Source organism: Aulostomus chinensis, chromosome 21 (assembly GCF_037954235.1).
Source record: "Aulostomus chinensis isolate RoL2024-O1b breed Wild chromosome 21, RoL_Achi_v1.0, whole genome shotgun sequence".
Classification (NCBI taxonomy): Eukaryota; Metazoa; Chordata; class Actinopteri; order Syngnathiformes; family Aulostomidae; genus Aulostomus; species Aulostomus chinensis.
In genome coordinates, this window is record NC_141340.1 from 3,054,138 (window position 1) to 3,074,615 (window position 20,478).

At 43.9% G+C, this 20,478-nt stretch overlaps 1 protein-coding gene across 1 annotated transcript in view; it reads left to right on the forward strand.

Moving 5' to 3' along the window:
• LOC147241356 (cadherin-12-like) overlaps positions 1-20,478 on the forward strand; it is a 123,738-nt gene that overhangs the window by 54,753 nt on the left and 48,507 nt on the right. The window contains exons 3-5 of the mRNA XM_086191098.1: positions 12,091-12,385; positions 17,437-17,556; positions 20,075-20,242. Coding sequence (XP_086047224.1) covers positions 12,091-12,385; positions 17,437-17,556; positions 20,075-20,242 — 583 coding nt within the window. The remainder of the gene's footprint in view (positions 1-12,090; positions 12,386-17,436; positions 17,557-20,074; positions 20,243-20,478) is intronic.

The window sequence follows — 20,478 nt, forward strand, 5'->3', positions numbered from 1 at the left end:
GTTCTGATAGCGAATTGTCTTTGTATCATTGCAGGGAAAGAAAAAGAAATAAAATCCTCCCGTTTTCTTATCGTCAGTAAATGAGCCAGTTGGCACCACTGCGCTACGTTTCAAGCACCGCTTTCCAGTTGCATTTACAAACTTCAATCTATAAGTAAAGAGGAGCCGTTTTAGAGAGGATTCAGGGCTTGAGGGTACCAGAGAGAGAGAGAGAGACACACACACACACACACACATACACACACTCCATTAATGAAAGTTTGGACCCACCTGAGGACGGCTCGGGTCTCTGTATTCTAAAAGTATCTATAAAACATCTTTTGCACATCAAGCAAAGGCGGGCAGAACCATCTTTTTACATATATCAGGGGAACATGGCGGCTCGGAAATGTGGGAGTTCCTAAAGTGGGACTAAACAAAATTATTCACCTGCCAAAGGGGGATTCGTTCCATAAAATAGCTCACTAATTCTACTGCCATTAAGTTCAGAAAGCAAACTTCATGCTCATAGCTGCAAATATACTGAGAGTAAAGCAAAATCCAATCGATTTATGGATTGGGTCACCCTTAGGACCTCTAAAAATTGGGGGGGAAATCCTCTCAGCACCTTTTATGGCAGCATGCGATGGCATGTGGCATGCTCCACTGCTCCGCTCCTCACACTTGCACACAAAAGGTCGCTCATTTAAATAAAAGTCAATAAACCACTTTTACGAGAAAGGGCAGCCCTCCTTTTCCCTACAACTTGTTTATTCCCTCGCTTCCTGCCTGACAAAGAGTGACCATCCCTCTTTTTATTGATGGCTCTTCCTCCTGGACCCTGCCCACGCTTGGCTGAGATTTATAACAAATGTGTGGCTGCAATTTAATCGTTCAATGAGGACCTATCAGGAGGACATAAAAGAAAAAACCTTTCAGCATTTGACCATATGACATTTAACCAGCTTTACCAGTGATAGTTAAATATGATTTAGTTTCTACGCCGTGGAATTTAATCATAAAATGCTTGAACTCTGGAGGTCCATTTAAGAGCAGCGGTCTGGTCAGCGCAAGCCAGCTGATTAAGAAAATCGCAGGCTTCCTGAGTGGACAGCTTCACGCCGCCGTGAGGAGGTCACGGCAGCGACCTGCAGCTCGGCGAGGAATCAGTTAAAGCAAAGCGGCTTCTATGACGCCGCTCGTCCGTCCAGACCGTTAATATCAGCCATGTGATGAGCCTTTGCTGATAGAATCCTGCTGTCAGAGCTCGATCAATAATGTTGAGCCGTCGCGTCGCCGCGTGGTTGGTTGACACCGCTGCACGTCGGCCACTAACAGAGACATTTGACCTCCATTTTATACACTTTCTAAACTCATAGTTCTCCAACAAGCTCTGTACTTTAAATCTGCTCGACTCCAGTGTTAACGAGTCAACCCCCACGAACAAGAGCCGATTGTAAATGTTGCAGGGTTTTCACTAGCGATTGTTGTGCAGTCATGGCACGAGTCGCAGAAGCTTCCTTCCCGTTTCATTATTCACACTTTAATAGAAAAGATGGATGAGTGGCACTTTATTTTGACACTCGCCGTTAGCAGAGGCCGTACGGGGATTTCTAGAAAAAAAATGGATTAACAAATTAATCAATGAGTAAACTCCTCAAACCCAAGCGACTGTTCAGCTAGGGACTGTTCAGCTAGCGACTGTCCAGCTAGGGACTAGCGACTGTCCAGCTAGGGACTAGCGACTGTCCAGCTAGGGACTAGCGACTGTCCAGCTAGGGACTAGCAACTGTTCAGCTAGGGACTGGTGACTGTTCAGCTAGGGACTGTTCAGCTAGCGACTGTCCAGCTAGGGACTGTCCAGCTAGGGACTAGCGACTGTTCAGCTAGGGACTCGCGACTGTTCAGCTAAGGACTCGCGACTGTTCAGCTAGCGACTAGCGACTGTTCAGCTAGCGACTAGCGACTGTTCAGCTAGCGACTAGCGACTGTTCAGCTAGCAACGGCACTGAAGACGGGACAACCTCCATGGATGACCTTCAACCTGAATGAATAAACGCTAACGGAGACTGCAGGCTAAGTCACGGCTAGCTCAGGACATAGTGGTTAGTTGTGACATCACGTTAGCGATGATTTGTTCAAGAAAATAACAACAACAACACACACACACACACACACAAACAGAGTGATGCATAAAAGACCTCAATAAGTTGATTATCAGGTGTGTTTTTTTTTTCTCTCTCCTGGATGATCACTGGCACTCTTGATCCATATTTTTCCTCCGTTTACTTGATTAATTGATGTAATAACACTCCATTCCTTAAACTGTCGATGGCTGCAGCTCAGATGCATCCATGCATACCCGGGCTGGCCTAAACAACGGTAAATGGGTGTGAAACGCTCATAAATACAACGTGTCAGAGCCTAATATGGAAAGATTGCACACCTGCAGATTATGCATGAGTCGCCTCAGCTGCTGGTTCGGACGTGTTAAGAGGTTGAGAGCATTTCCAATCGCAACACACGTTGATGATGAATGTTGCAAGAAATTCTGAGGAGAACAGCTGAAATGAAAACTAATGGTGTCATTCGTCTGTCCTGACAAAAAAAAATAAAAAAATAAAAAAATCGTATTTTGTCCTCTTGGATAATGGGACTTGCCTTCCAGAATTGCCCGGATCCTATTTCCAAATGGCGTGCTAATGCTCCAATCAGTATCACTTAGCAGCGCGGACAACATCTTCCATCTGAACCTTGACATTGATGAGCAATACTATTGTGATTCTGGCAGGAAAACTGCTTTCTCTATATCGTATCAGTATCGATATATTGCTTAATCAAGTGTGATAAGATAAAAGGGGATCGAGCCCGGATCAATAACAACCCTGTCAGCTCGTGCATCGCGAGTCGCTCCCCTGCACTGCTGAAGGAGAGTGGAGCTGAGGTTGTGGCGGTGGTGTTAATGTGTGCTAAAGCTGCTGCAAATTGAATCCCATTGTTTCTGGAGGTAACGGTTACATGAACAACAATGGCTACAGACGCCGTCCCTCTGCAAACAGAGCGCGCGGCTGTCTGGCTTTTGATGAATGTCTGTTTACAACTGCATGAGAGATGTAGGGAGCACTGAACTGAGCTAATACACCTTCAGAGGTGAATACATCTAAACGGCCTCCATCTGTTGTCACACACGCTAGGTTATATCTGTCAATCTTTCCCATTTTGCCATCTCTCTCTCATACACCTGCACTTTTTTCAGAGGTTGCATATAAGCCTCCCGTGTGTACGCGTGGATTCATTCCCAGCCTCCTTATTACCTGGCTGAGGCATGACACAACCCAGATAGCGAGCTCGGAGCTGCGAGCTGTCATCAGCAACGAAATAGCTCACAAGCCAATATCGATCAGCCGTAATAATTGCCGCATTTGACATAGTGCTTTCTTTCCATCAGCAGCTCACCAATGTGCTGATGTGGCGGACCGAAAATAGACACCCCCCCCCCACCATCAGCACCACCCACCACCACCCCACCCCATCCAAACATGCCAACACACCGCTGACAGCATCAGGATGGCGGGACAGTTGGAGAGTTTTAGGCAAAGAAATGAGTCCCTACACTACAACGCTGTAATTGCTATATAAGCCCTGTAATCGTTAGCCAGGAACCAAACATCAGGACATTTGCAGCAGTTGTTCCAGTGACAGAACCGCCGCAAGCAAAAACTCAGGATATTCATGGCTGCTGTTCTGATGGAAACCAGGTGGTTTAAACGAGATACTGGGAGATAGAAGCTGTTATTCCAGCTCTAAAACCAGGTGGTTTTATCGATTTCCCGTGATATTTTTAGCCGTTTTTCTAGTATCAAGCCAGGTGTTTTAAGTGTGACATCAGAGAATTTCCAACCAGCTTCCTGTCAGCAAAGCTGCGTGTTGACTTCTGTAAATGTGCAGTCAGGGTTCCTGAAGAAAAAAACTGGTGTTTGAGCCTCATGTAGGAACAATTTAAGCCGTTCTTCTGACACTACAACCAGGTGTTTTGGTGGGTCTCTGGGACATCTTCAGCCTGGCTTTAGATTTCAAAGTGTTTTTAGCAGCACTTTGCTGCCATCCCTCCCTGGCAGCAAAAACAAAAATGAATTTGTGTGGTGTCGGGACGTAAGAAGCTGTTGCTCTGGCAACAAAAGCAAGATTTTTTTTTGTAACGTGACATGGGGACAGGGTGGCACAGTGGAGCAGTGGTCAGCGCTGTGGCCCCCCAGCAAGAAGGTTGTGGGTGGAGCCCCGGCTGGAGCACAGGGTCTTTCTGTGTGGAGTCTGCATGTTGTCCCTGTGCCTGCTGGGTTCTCTCTGGTACTCCAGCTTCCTCCACAGTCCAAAGACATCAAGAGGGACCAGGTTAATCCAGACTCTAATTTGACCGTAGGCGTGGCTGGGAGAGCCAATGGTTGTCTGTCTCTATGTGTTGGCCCTGCCATGGACTGGTGACCTGTCCAGGGGGAAGGCTGCTGGGATAGGCTCCACAGCATTTAGGTCCTAAAATATTGCAAATTAGTATGATTATGCACAAAAAACTGTGCATAACTTTTCAAAAAAGAAAAGAAAAGAATGCTTCATTTAAAGTGACTGTGATATCATGGCCTGAAAACAGTACGGCGTGTGGATGGCTGAGGTGGTCGAACACGCCGGCACACTGCTGCTGTGTCTCCTCACCAGAGGGGTGGAAGGACAGTTCAGTTTAGAGGTTGTTGGACTGAAAAGTTTTAAGCAAAGAAATGAGAAGCTGCACTGAAATAAATAGAAGACAGCAGTGGGCAAGCGTTGCATACCAAGAGCAGGCGGACACACACTGGTCAGCTCCTGATGTGAATTCTGAGTGCAACCTCCCGTCAAATGTGAATCAGAGTAAATGTATTCACACTATTCATATAACTTTAAATGAAAGGCCAGCGTGAGAACACACTGTATACCCTGAAATATTAAAATATGTTAATATCTACTTGCACTTAATAATGAGAACACGCAGCCCCTTTTCAGCATGTTTACTCGTTCAGAAACAGACATGCTTGTAAGCGATTCCTGGGCCGTTCGCTTGACGTCGACTTGCTATCAGCCGCCAGTTCCATGTGCATCCCTGAGAGAAGCTCCATGTAATCCCAGTTGCAGAAATCCAATTACAGCATTTTCTACAGAGGTTGGCTACATTCTCCACCGAAATTACTCAAATTAATCAATATGCAGGTTTACCGCATAGCCCATGAGGAGACGTGCTCTGCAAATCCCGCGAGTCGCAGCCAGCACCTTTATGAGGGCCGAGAAATCCCTGTAAGGTCAGTTGTGATCATGAGTATGTGACAAGTACGCAGCCTTCTTCATTATTCATACCTCTGTTTGAGTAGCTTTGGTGAAGTCTTGTATGGATGAATAATGGCAGGTGTGTAATGGGCCGGCCTGTATTTGCTTGGACTACAGCGCTGATGCTACTCTGGCTATCTGCAGTGTCAACAGTGGGATTTGTAGGTCACAGCCTCGGTCTCCACAATGCAGCTCCTCTCCGTTAAAAAGCCATGCAAGCCCACAAAACCGGGTTAAGCAACACTTTGATCCTCGTCATTGTCACTTTACACATCGTTTTTGACAAAAAGCACCAAGAGGCGGTCTAAAAATTCCTCCCCGTCTTGAAAAATGAATGTGGAGCAGTCACCTCAGAGGAGACACCGCCACCAATGCAAACAGATGGTCTGAGTTTGGATGCTAACAGGGGTTTTATTTCCGTTCGGTGGACTCGCTCAGAATAGCTGCCGTGCCACCTCCGAACAGAGCATCCAGGTAATTTTGTCTATCATGAAAAATGGACTCTTTCACCTTAATTCGGGTGCGTATCATGCAAGCCAGCCCTCACACGCGGCTGTTTTGTTAATTTATATGCTAAAGTGCAAACAACTGTCACAGGAAGAGAATGGCCACTGAGCTTCCTGCCTCTCTTGAGTAAAATCACTTACTCTCTTTGGCATCTTGTCAAGATGGATGTGGTTCTCTTTCTAGCTTTGTGACTTAAAAAGCGCCCTCCTCCGCCACTACTTAGCCAGGAATCTTTTTGTAAAATCGATTTTCGTTCTTCAACTCAAACGCAGATGTCATAAATACAGAGGTGATCCATTCCCCAGGACTCCGAGAGTGTGTTGACTCCTAATCATCGTGTCTTGTGTCGATTGTTGTTTGAATATCAATTAAAGCAGCATTTTTTAGCCTAAACGTGAGTTTCTGCGCTTTTTATTTTGAGCTGCCAGCACACAAAACTCCCGCTAGCTTGCGGTGCTGCTTTCACCGACCAGAGGCCAGAGTGGAAATCTCATTCCAGACGAGTATACGAGGTAGAGCAGACGAAGAAGAGCTGTCTATCGGGCAATGGAGGGGGAGGTCTTGAGGAGTTAACCTCCGCTGGACAGCTGGTACTCAGCTAGCGCTGGACATGTTGCAGGCTGCTCAGAGGGAGGGCCATCGGGGGGAGACGCTCAGAAACAGCTGGTCACTCAACTTAGAACCTGGAACTTAGTTGACACTGGTTTGTTTCCCCGAGTTTTGAAAACGACAACGAGCGTTAAAAACATTTTTTGCAAGGTTGAAGGAGGTGTTTTTTTTTCCAAATTTCATATTTTCCAAGGACTCTCTTGTTATCTTAGCAAATGTGCACCATCACTCGCATGTAACCCTGACTACACTGTCTTCTGATCCACTTCAAATCCATCCATCCATCCATCCATAGTTTCAGATCATCAGATTTGAATCGTGTATTTTGTCACGTTTGTCAGCAGAGGTCACTGTTGGTCAGCAAGATTCTGCACAGTCAGAGGGTCTCAACGAAGAGGTTTTTTTTTTTTGCTTGAAGGTGGCAGCAGCGAACCCCCCCCCCAAAAAAAACACTGCAAAAAGGTTTATTACTCCAAAGACAGCGTATCCATGACGACTCATGCAAATGACAGACGAGTGTCTGGCTTGCTGTCACGGGCTGTTTTACATGGTTTATCACCACCACGACCAGCTGGATCATGTTTGTAGCCACACTTTGAATGAATGAACTCAGTTGTGGTGATGTCATCACTTGAGCTGACAGCTGCCATGACCCGTCACGTTTAGCATGCAGAGCTGCTCTATGACGATCAGCTCGATCCGGCTTTTTCTCTCTCTGGTAAAACAAGTTCCAGCAGGTTGAACCTAAAACATCCGATTGGAACATCGGTTTGCCCTTTACTCTTTGGGAAGAGCTGAAAAAAAAAGACCAGCACGGATGCGGATACGAGCCCCGATGCTTCCTGAAAGCCTCTTAAATAGAACATGCAGATGCAGACGAGTCAGTTGATGCAATCCAAACGCATTGCCCTGCAACAGAGGTGAAGTTTACAGCACTATAGCATCACAAGGATGACATCATGTAACATAATGCGACTACAATCACAAACCCTACGTCCTCAAAAACCCTCGGCAGCAATGGAACTTCAGCCAGGGTCGTTCTGCTCTGGACTGGTACAGATGTTGCTGTGGTTGTGTTTAACCCCCCCCCCCCCCAGCATGTTTTCTGTCAGCAGCGCGTTTTTCTTGGCGAGGGCGACGTAGTAAAAGATTGTGGGCCATATTATGACTTCACAGTTGCAGCAGTCCATCTGCCACAGTAATCGCTCGGCTCTGCCACGAGCAAAACAAGGCGGGGGCTGCCAAAGAAACCCGAGTGGTGCACAGATATTCTTTAAAATCTGCAATCTATTCTATCGTCTGTGAATGGACTACAAAACTACAAAACAATAACACTATTCAATGAGTACAGTCTTTTTCTGGGTCCCCTGCTACTACCAGACTAACATATGGTTCTGGAATAAACACAGTGTTTTATTAAAAACTTGCAAATGTGGAAGCACACATTTCTGGGGAGCACCTCAGGGCGACAACACTCCTAAACAATAGTGCTGACAGACAAAATGCCCACAAGAGATAATTCCCTTTGATTCACTTCAACTAAAAATGCAACTGTTGGAGGACTGCATTTCTTTTGTGTTATATAAAGTTACAAAAACAATCCAGCTGCTTTTTACAAGCTAATGTTTATAAAGGATACAGTAAAAATCACTGGAAGACTCATCCAACTCCCGCTGACACGAGCGCTTTTACACTCGTTAGGCTCAAGTGTTTGTCTGTTTGAGTGAGAAACTACCAGAAAATTCTACACTGATGCTGACTTGTGCGCAGTGTATGTGTGTGTGTGTGTGTGTGTGTGTGTGTGTGTTTGTGTGTGTGTGTGTGTGTGCCTCTTCCCGACTAAAACCAGAAGTTCAGATTACAAATTGTTCCCGAGTGCCTGGTCAAAAGCCCAGGTCAAAGGTCATCCTCAAGTGACCCAGATTTACTCAGTGAGTTGGAGAGCAATCCAATGATCTTAAAATGTAGGTCATTTTCAACCTTTTAAAAGACGATTATTAATGAATGATGTCTATTGTGCTGCAGAACTAATCCTCCATTAAGAACCGCAGACATGAACATACAATCATACATGTGCAGCAGGAGCCTGGAGGTCACGGGAGTATTGTTGACACGTAATCCTCATGATCTGACTGGCAGCATCTGAACAGTACACACTCGTGGACACGTGTCGACAACAGAGATACATTAATAACATTTACTTAATGCTTAGGTAACAGTTAGTAATGCTGGGTTAGCAGTTAACTAACGTGTATGGTAATAATTTACAATTAGTGTTTGTGTTGAATTCACAGGTTACTGCAGTATATACACTTTAATAATGGTCAGAATTAGTATTAATAACTGGTTAACCATGCTTAAGTCATGTTTATTTACCACTTACTCACATACACACACATATAAATATGTATAAATACATATATAGGTGTATGTATGCACCAATGTATATATACATAAATATACATATACACACATATACTGTATATATATATATATATACATACATATATACATACATACCTATATAGCCTACACATACATACATATATGTATATAAATGCATTTACACACACACGTATATATACATGTATATATGTATGCATACATACATACATGTATATATGTATGCATACATACATACATGTATACATACATACATGTATACATACATGTATACATACATACATGTATACATACATGTATATATGTATACATACATATATGTACACATACATACACATATGTATACATACATACATATATGTATACATACATACATATATACATGTATACACACACATACATATTATACACATACATATATATACACATACATATATACATATATGTATAAATAAATAAAACTAAACATTCACTAACTGTTATTAAAGTATTGTTGTTCTCATGTAAACTACTGTTCAACATACATGCATGTAAATAAACACCAGCAGCTTTTTACGCTCACAGGTTATTATATCATTCAACACCCTAAAGACTCCTCGGTAACCATGGCAACCGATAAACCCATCAAACCAAGTGACCTGGCAATGAACTCATTTAAATTGGAAATACAGCAACACCGTTGAGCGGCTGAGTCCAGTACCATGAGACTGGGACTTAGGCTCACCGTGACTTGACCTCCGACCCCCCAAAATGACCTCAGTTCATCCTTCAGTCCCCGTGAACGTCTGAGCCACATACTGAAGAAATGGCAGGATGACGGGACGGACAGACGGCAGCCTGAGCATATCAGAATCATGCTTCTGGTTCACAAATTCCCGTGAAGCTCTTTCTTCTGACTTGTTGCAGTATTTTATCGATGGACGCCATGTTTTTGCGTGCAACATCCAAATGTGATTAAAATACGTCTGCTAACCTGCAGGTACGACCACATGATTGACTTGTCAGCCTGCTGCCTGTAGTTTGTGGAGGAGCAATTAATCGTTCACATGATTCATATGAATAATACATCATTTACATTGCAGATTTTGTGCTCATTGCAAAAAAAAAAAAAAGTGTTATGGGATCTTTGTTGTCTCCCAACAACAATCATGTGCTAAAATAATGCTCATTCATTTGAATAATGATGAATAATGCACCATGGATGCGAGCAGCATAATATCATGCTACGCTTGTATGATCGGTGCTACATGCACTCCATCGCTAATTACTCTCACTGTGTTTATGTGTCCCGGGTTGTTTTGAACCAAAACTTCGATAATTTATAGCTGCGGCTCGTGTTTCCTCCACCTCCCCATGGCTGCTGCGCCTGTGCAAGCTCAACTGATGGCTTAATATTTACCATTGGGAGTTAATTTGGTAAAAAGGTCAATGTTGCAGCCATTAGCTGGTGCAAGAAAAAAAGAGAAAACAGAAGGTGATTACTGGGCAGTAATTGGTTGCTGAACCTTTTACAGCTCACATCACCAATATTCAATCAAACAGAAAAAATATAAGTCCCCTTAAGCGTCAGAGAAGTAACGTTCGTTTAGCAGCGGGAGGAAAAGGGGAGGAAAACTGCGGCCCTGAGCCGTTGGGCTCCCTGGTCCGCTGGTTCAGAGCCGCAGATACAGGCTCCTGTCTCCTGGAGGGGTGTTAAAGAGCGCAGGTGGAAATTCCAAACCGCTGACAAGAAGGCAGAAATCCATATCCATCTATGGAATGATTACATTGCATTAGAGCTCTTAAATATTTAAAATGAGGCGTGTGATGCGGTGCGGGGCGGTAAACACAACTATGTCAACAGGCTCTCTGCCAGCAGCTCATAACGTGTTTGTCTTCTCCAGCTCGAGCAGCGATGGCGCCTGGATCCATATTAACAAAGATTTAGTGATATTTTGCAACTGTGCTGAGAGGCTGCTGGTCACAGGCCTCCTCCATCAGGTTGTTCCTGCGGAAAACAAGTATTTGCTCGGATTGAGCAGTGGTATTCTCACAGGTTGAGTAAACGGAGCATCGTTCGCTCTTCTGAAATCTAGTTTTAGAATGTAGGGAACAGCAGGAATTGTAAAATAGGTGTTTTTTTTTTTTTATTAAATATAAGCTGGCAAGGAGGTGAAATTCTCCTCTCTGACCTGTCTCCTCCCAGGTTCTTGATGGTTAATGACACAGGCTTTTACCAGGCTTTAAAAAACAGCTGCACGTGCAACATGTTATCAATTATTCTTATTCATTATAACCACTAAAACCTTGAAAATCAAGCCGGTTGTAACTTACAACTCCTGTGAGCTTGGCGGGCTCCACAATGAAGCTATGCACAAGCAAAGATGGCGGAAGGGTCATGAAAAAAACATGCGTAAGGAAGCAGGATATTGACTCCACTAACTATTAAAACCTTCAAAAGCAAACTGGGTGATACAAGTAGAAAAGGATTGCTGCTTTTATTTTGGAGGCAAGAACACTGCACTGGAGGGTTTTATTGTTGGTCGAAAAACAAAAAAAAACTTCTACCACAGTTCAGGTCTTCAAAACCCATAAGATAGAACTTGTTCTCTCATATTTTTTTAGATACGAAAGAAATACATTGAGATCATATCTTGCGGCCTGAAAATAACTAAATGGTGGGAACAAATTATACCTTGTGGCCTTGATATATATGTATATTTTCCAGTCTGTGCTCTCCAGGGCCACTTCGGGGCTCCGTACAAACAAACCTGAATAAATAACAGCTGGAGTGGCCTCATTAACCCTCTGATTTCCCTCCTCATGGCGAGTCGTTGAGTCATCAATTACTCACACCCATCCCTTGTATTTACCTTGCATTTTCACAGCCAAATATTTGCCACAGTGAGGAAAAGAAAGAAAGAAAAACTCTCCTGACTCACATTTCTGAGTCACGCTGGAATAGGAACGGGTTGAAGAGTTATCGCTGCAGCGTAATTTCGGCGAGGAAATGCATTATTTATGAGAGATTTAGCCTCATTAATCCATGAAGCATTCTGACAGCGCGATCATTTTATTTTTCTCATGACTTCATTTTTTTGCAGATCTTTGCAGAGACATGAATTTGCTCTTTGATGCGCAGTCAGTTTCCTTGACTGTCTGTGTGAGAAAGTGTTCTTTGACAGCTCTTCCCAATGCGTTCAATGAATCATTATCTGTGCCAGTGTAGCACTCAACCTGTCTGTCTCCTCTTTTGTCTCGCAGCTGCACACTGACCTCGATAAGGGGGACAGTGCGGTGAAGTACACACTCTCGGGGGAAGGGGCCGGCTCCATTTTCACAATTGACCAAACAACGGGGGACATCCATGCCTTAAGGAGTCTTGACAGGGAGGAGAAGCCTTACTACACCCTACGCGCCCAGGCTGTTGACATCAACACCAATAGACCCCTAGAACCCGAATCCGAGTTCGTAATCAAGGTCCAAGACATCAACGACAATGAGCCAAAGTTCTTGGAGGGACCGTACAGGGCCAGCGTCCCAGAGATGTCACCAGTAGGTAGGTTGACCTGCGCTTCACCAACAGGTTCCTAGGGGGGGTAGTAGGGGTACACACAGGACCCTGGTAAGAGTTCCGCAACAAAACATACAATTTTACTTACTAAAGAGTACTTTCCTGAACAAACTATTGCTCTATAGCTACAACACGATGGTCTGTCAACAATACCATGATGAAAAGTGTTCTTCTTTGTATTGAAACAAGTATTCTTCCTAACAAGTGTCCCACGGGGGCCTCGACCCTTGCCCACCAAAGATGTTGGGACTCATCCTCGAGTCGCAGTTCTAAAATGGAGAAATTTCCTCAATGAGTTCCAGATATACTGAGTTCATTTGAGGTGCAAGGGGTGCTGGAAAGACTCAGAGGACATTTGTGGCAAATTATGAGAAATTACATGCAAGCTGTTCCTGGGACAACGTGTTTATGTGAGGTGACGGGCACCCTTGACCTTAAACCACCAAAATCTTTTCCGGTCATCTTTCAGTCCCAGTGGAAGAATGTGGCAAATTTGAAAAACCCCTCAGGGTGGAGAACACAACGTCCGGTCTACAGCTACTGCCAGAGCAGAGGCCTCAAATAGAATAAAACCTCCTTTCAGAAGCGGCAGTTAGAAATTAACTATGCTCGTGCTATTTAAGATAAACCTTTACGCTGCAAAAGTACGTTTGCCTTTACCGTTTATTTCTAGTCCAGAGAATAAAAAAGTCACTGCACTCAGTATGAGAAGGAATTGATTAACAAGCAGAATCTCAGTAAAATAAAAGGGATTTATTTTTAACAATAACATTTTGCTTACTGCATTAGCAGATTATTTTAACTTATTAATTAAGAAATAAGAGACGTTTGGCTCCAGTTTCCAGGGCCTGTGGGGGAAAGCCTGCCAGAAATCTTGTCTAATCGCAGATCTGATGACACGTTAGACACGTTTTTGAAAACGCCTGCAGCGGCGATATCAAGGCGGCAGGAGGAAGGTCGATTTCCTCCAAGTTGTTGTGGTTAATAGGGGGAAACTGAGTCATGGTAAAGCCAGTTGTCCACTTGAAGATAATCCCGGTGATTTGGGGTCTAATTCGCCCATCCCGTGGATCCTGATGATCTGAATAACTGATCCTAATCTGAGGGGGTTTACACTGGCGATTCTGACAATTCTGAACAAATGCATGACAGTAACGACTGAAATCTAACAAATCTCCTGTAGTTTGAGAGGAGGAGGAGGAATAGGAATCGCGGGGTCTGGCTATTTCACCAGAAACATTTAAGAGGCACATTTTCTGTATGATGCTTACATTGGAGAGTCAACACAGTAAATCTCCCCCTCCTTCTCTTTGGGCTCTTGCTTCTCTCATAAATCTGAGGTTGGGAGGGGTTGAATCAATAAGAGCTGCTCCACTATTATCTTGGTCTAACAGACTTCCTTTTGAAAAACATTAAAAAGAAGCTTGGTGCGTAATGATTACATAATTGATTAAAAATGATTTGCCTGCCAAAGACGTGACATTTATCAAAGGTCAATTTGGAGTGATAGAAGCGTTACGTGCCAGCATAACCAACTGTAAACTTTGCATAATAGGTTGAGTTCATCCTGTTTACAGGCAGATTGGTCAGATTTAACGTTTTAACGCATCATTATTCTCTTGACTCCTCCTCAGAGTGTCTGTACAGGGCAAAATTACTGCGTATTAAAGAAGCTCAGGATGATCAACAGGTGAATACCCAACAAGTGCTGGATGGGAAATTAAAAGGAACGCAACAACTTTTTTTTGGGGGGGGGAATACTTATTTTTGACTTCCTCACCAGAACAAGACAGGAAAATAGACCCCCCACCCACAGAACAGACACCAGCTGACTGCTAGTTAGCTTAGCACCGTGAATACTTGTGGAGAGGAAGTGTTAGCACATCATGTAAAGTCAAGAAATATGCCTCTCTTTGCACACAAGGAAGGGTATGGATCTTCTTTGCTTAGAACTGGGGAGGATGGAAGAGGGTTGGAAATGTGTTGGATTTTTGTCTTCAGATGTCTGTTGGAGTCGTCTGCGGAGCAGAGAGGGGGAATCTGGATTCCAACGAGCTTTAGCTGAGTAGGCGAAAGGCTCCTGGTCAGCCAACATCTGAACTACTGAAGAAGTCATTACAGTTTCTTTCAACACAAATGCATGTAGCTCATGTTGTGTCTTTCATAAATTTAAGTCCAAGTATGTTTCCAGGAGTATATAAAGCAGCGCACAGCAGAAAAAGAGTAGCATGTTAAAACTTCTGCAATGAACAGAGTGGAAGCCTGGGAATGACTGTTGGTGGGTCTCGGTTCTGTGACAGGCAGACGAAAAACAAAAAAACAAAACAAACAGTGTGTTTCAGGGGGCATCACAGGTAAAGTATAACCAGAGGGACATGGCTGCTTCCTCCAGCAGATTCTGACATTTCAGAGAACCAGTTATTTATAAAGTGTCCCCCAGGAGAACAGATCAAGGTAATTCGCTTGGAGAGTGGTTCCTCTTGATCTGAATGGCAATGATACCCTCAGCACTCTGGAATCAGCTGTCTCCCGCGTGTGGGGAGGACGCCAGAACAACACAGTCAAGCCCTGGTGAACACTCTTCATCATCGTGATCAAAAACCTGTCGAGTACGACAACTGAAACACAGATCAGCTGAGAAACGCCAATTAGCCAACTGAGGGAAAATAAATTACCGTACCATGAATTTAGATGATTTAATTATCTCATGAACCTGTCTGAAATGGGGTGATAATGCATGCATTATAATGTAGATTTATAATGTACTTGTAATGTAACATCACATGATTTGGATGTTGTTATTGTGTTTGTAGGCTGGTTCACTATTTAGCTCATAGCTAGCATTGCTGAATGTCTGGTTCCATTGTGTCAGAGTCAGTGGGTTTTTGGTTAAATGGGTGAAATAAGGCCCGTGGTTAACACAAGCCCAATTAACTTTAATGCTTTGTTTAACTTGGAATAAAGTTTGCCACTTAACACTGTAGACGTTTGTGTGTCTTAAATATGGTGGTTGCTAACAAGTGGCTAACAAAGGCTACAAACACCATCACAAAGAAGCACAAGCTAGCTGTGGTGACATTGAAGTCATGTGCGCAGCTTTAATGCTGAAAAAGTGATAATATGTGAAGAATATATTGATATGAAATCAACAAAACATGTAAATGACATAAATTTTGCTTGTCAGGGATGTGGGTTTTTTTTGTGGTATTTATCTAAAATCCAATGTAAAGTTGCCATTGTCCTTTGGTCAGAGGAAGCCATGGTGGTGCTAGCAACTGTGTACATGGTGCATATAGCTTGAAGCTAATGGCTAACAACAGCGAAACTGTCCAAAAACATCTTGTGTGTAATCCATGTCTTCTTTATCCAGTTGTATGCCCAGAAATCCACAAACGCTTTGATTTAGGCTCAGTTTTTTATATATAAATAATCCCGCCATATTGTTTTGTTGCTGAAGCTCTTGTTTGCCATCAGTCGTCATTAGCTTCAAGCTAATATCTGGTTCTTTCTGCATTCTGGAGTCACAAAGACGTGATGCAGGAGAAATATATATTTACATTTTCAAAGCTGATATATTTACCATCACCCCTCATTTGTTTACCCAAGCTTTGAAGCAATTCCTTACAATTTCCCAGATTATACGAACTGAATTCACTTGACTCTTTTTATTGTCTCACATCTTAATAAAAGCCATTATAGTTGAGAGTGTGTAGGTGTCAGCCATACTTAAAGGCTTCCACACCACTCATGTTTTATATTTCCTCCTCTTTGTCACCAACTGAAAAGGCGTTCATGCATTCTCTCATCTACTGTACATTCATGTGGAACACAATGCAGTCCATCCCTGGTATGTCCCATCAGGCATGTGTGGCTTCGTTAGGGAAGATTGAGACACTAATCTCTCTCACCTAATGTTTTAATGCCATTGTTCCAATCTGCTCGCACGACAAAGCCTATTTAACATACAGCGAGTTCTTTACGGGCAACTAGAAGCTTAGCAGAATTTAAAATTAGCATGTAAATGCTATCCCCCTGGTCAGTGTCTCCTGTTAATGGTGAGCATCCCACAAATCCTGCAGTGGAAAATATCTTACACAACATATTTCTAAGCTAGCCAGATGTGGGTCCGTGATTGATACATGAGGCACATATGTGCAACGAGCTATTTTGTTTAGAAAAAAAAAAACCTCTCAGGGTAACATCAGGCGCTCATCTTGGGGTGATAGACATGCCTGACTACTTTCCCCCCTGTTTTCAAACTGGAAAACAGTGAATGACACTGTTCAATACAAATACATGGTAAATAAGGATTAATGTAATGGTGTTTTCAATGCCAGCCCATTAAGGCCGATGAGCCATCCGCAAACAAGCAATTATTTTATCCCTGTTACTGCAGGAGTTTGGAAGACTGCCACCTTAATGCTTAACTTAATACGTCTGGCCCTGGCTTTTGTTTTCTTTATGGTAGTCTTGTTTAACCTGTTTCCAGCTAAAGAGCACCTGGAAAATAGCATGACATTTTTGTAAATCACCTCGTCAAGAAGAATTGTCAGTGTCCTCTAAAATCTTTTTTTTTTCTATCCCTATTGCCTAAGTGGCCAATAGAAACAAGAATTATACATCAGCAAAAAAAAATACCACATCACAGTTGCATGCCTCCATTGCCTCATGTTGCGTAGGTAGAACCCGCGTATGTACATCAGGTGGAAGTAGCATAATTAACGGTTGCACAGGGGCTTTATTTCCACACACACACACACACACACACACACACACACACACACAAAGAAACAGTTACTCAAACGTTAAAAAAAACCCAAATATATACACGGAACATTGCACATTCTCCCTCCACTACATTAATCCTCATTGCTCTCCATCGGGGACGTTCGCCGTTCAGTATTAGCCGTAGCGCTCTTTCTTTTGTCAGGTGAGATCACTCTGATAAACCGATGTTCTTCAAAGAGTCTGGATCCCAGACCCAGGAGGAAACAAATTAAGTCAAAGTCGATACGTCTTCCCTCTCTTTTCCACAGGGACGTATGTGACGCAAGTGACAGCCACAGATGCAGACGACCCTACCTATGGGAACAGCGCCAGAGTCGTGTACAGCATCCTCCACGGACAGCCGTACTTTTCCGTTGATCCGAAAACAGGTAGAGGACTTTTGCTTTTTCTTTTCTTCTTTTTTTCCCCCTGCTGTTGCTTTATGTAACCCCCTATTAGCTCAGTCCTGTCAGAAACCCTGTGTGTCTGAATGAAATGTGTGACAGTCTTTTAAAACAACTTTGTGCACTGAATGCAGAGAAGTACTTCATATATCAGGAGAACAAAACAGGGCCCAGCTCTGACCCCCGGGGCACCACGGAAACCAGTGGCTCGCTGAAAGACACGTGCTCCCTGACAGAGACGATGAATTATTTATTTGACCAGTATGGATTAAAGGGTTAGTTAGATCAAATGCTGCTTAAATCCAGCAGAGGTGTTCCTCCAGTATTCAACATTAGCATCAAACTGTTCGGTCTGACCCCTACTGCGCCATTTGGTTGCTACACAACAGCAGGACAGATAAACACGCAGGGATACAAGGAACACTGCGAATAAAAAGGATGAATATAATAAAAAGAAATATGCGTAAAACACCACATTTAAAAAAATATCTCGGATTTTAAAAGATGGGCCTTAAAATACCTACAAAAATAATCAAGACCAGGTTAGAGGGTAGTGTTGGGTACGGTTCGCATAACTGTCGCCGCCATTTGTTTGGCGTCAGCAGCAGGACTGAACGATGCGGGTGTAGGCTGGGCCAGGAAAGTCCCCCTGAGGTAGATTAGTCCCAGCGCCACCTGGTGGCGATGAGAAAAGACATGGCGACCGGTTACTGTGAAGACTGTGAGGGTTTCTTTGGGGTTGAACAGCGTTTCCGTGGCAACGCAGCCCATGTTCTGTTTCTGGCCACGGAGCAGGAAACCGTAGCAACTGGACTCCACGTGGTCAGACCTTTTTCTAAACTTGACACATTCGGTGGTGGCCCCAGCCTGGAGATGTCCGCGGGCTGATACTAAGTCACAGCGCCACCAAGTGGTTACCCTGGTGGAACCCGACTCAGCCAACGCAGGATGTGATATTTAATTATCAGTTGCTAGTGCAGCATCAGCGTCCTCCTTCATACATCATCCAGATGCCATCAGGTTTATGGAACACACTCCGAGGGTCTGTTCATTGCCGCTTGGCCCACATCGGGTTTGGCTGACGCTGGTGGAGGGACACACACTCTCATGGCCGCTTGTCCTCAGAGCAAAACGGACATTTGAGTGCTGCAGTCTTCATGCAGTCTGTTCCTCTCAGTGAAACACAGAGAGCCACTGGCAACGTGTCCTTACGTACTGAAATCCAGCCCCAAAGGACACGGATCTTTTAAAACTTGGTACTGTAGAATTCAAGCAGTTCACTCGGAGCCAGGAAAGAACTCAAGTTAAGTATCCGGTTAATTTATATGGAAGAGTATGAAGGGGGAAAAAAATGACAACAACTCAGTTCCAGCTCTGTTGCCGAAGAGACAGATTGCTTGCTTATCAGAGTTTCTCTAAATGTTGGGGAAACCGTAGGATGCCATCACTTTTCACTCCATAAAAATATCAGGGGGAACCCGTGAACTGATCCGGGATCAGGATATTCCAGTGAAACGTTCTCATGACTACAGTGCCGTTCTGAATCTTGGCTTCACGTTTTTTTGCTGGGTTTTTTTTGCGCAAGCCAGCAAATAATACAGCAATACCTTCCATTAATAGCTCGTTCGTCCCACTTTATCTGCAGCCACACTTCGCAGGGGTAGGCGTTGGGTAGAGTGGCAGCAGGGAGGCATGTCAGGATGCTGCTCTAAATCTGAAACACCTTCACGCCACCAGTGTTTGCCCATGGTGGGCTGCTGCCGGCTCACTACCCAGGACAGTTCAAAGAGTATGAAAATAGGTTCATACATATCACACAGGCTGGAATCTGTTACTGCCACTCATACTAGAGCTTTACAGAACCCATACTGTGACTGTATTCCAAACTGATGCCGGAAGGAATATATTTTTATATATATTTAAAAAAAAAAAAAAAAAAAAGCAAATCAAACTGTTAAAGTGAATGTTTTCCCTGCTGGGCTTCTCTCTGCAAATGCACAGCAACAGGGGGAACAAACATCAGGAAGGGAGAAATCACCATGCATGTCAGAGAATTATCCCTCTCAGAGGAGCCACACCTCAGATGACAGAATTCCCAGGGGAAAAAAAAATAAAACACGCTTTGATTGTGGATTTCCATAAGTCTGTGGATCAAATCTGACATCCTGACCATGCCAGATGAAATAAGAGGATGGCAAAAGTGCAGACCCTCCTATGCGGCCCACCAGCCTCCCACTGACCTGGCTATTAATCTGCAGTACAAACGCTCTCTGATCTCCGCGACTCTGATCCTCGAGTGAATCATTAGAAGGCTTCACCAGAGTTGCCCGGCGAATGTCAAGCATCTCCAGTTTGTGAAATGACCTCCAGTTCAGTCAGAAGCACATAAACAGCTTCTGACTTTTCAGGGATAGTGAAGTAAAATGTGAATTTGCAAGTTTGCTTCTTTTTTTTTTTTACACCTTTTTATCTCCCCGTCTACGTCTCTGTCTCTCTCTTCCAGGGGTTATAAAGACAGCGCTGCCCAACATGGACAGAGAGGTGAAGGAACAGTACCAAGTTCTAATCCAGGCCAAGGACATGGGAGGCCAGCTTGGGGGACTGGCCGGGACCACCACCGTCAACATTTCCCTCAGCGATGTCAACGATAACCCACCGAGGTTCTCCAAAAGTGAGCAAATGAAACCACGCATTTAGATAAATGCTCTGCAACTTTAATTGACCAGGAGTTTTCAACATGGCCTCCACCGAGGTCGCGTTCTTGGTGGCGTCTATCCATCTCCTGTTGGATGAAGCAAAAACTGTGGCTGCGAAGGCCAGTTTACCTAGAGCGGTGCAGGAATGAGTCCTACAACCGGGAAATAAGTGAGTGGCGATGAGCATCCAGGCCTCTCGTCTCACAGTCCG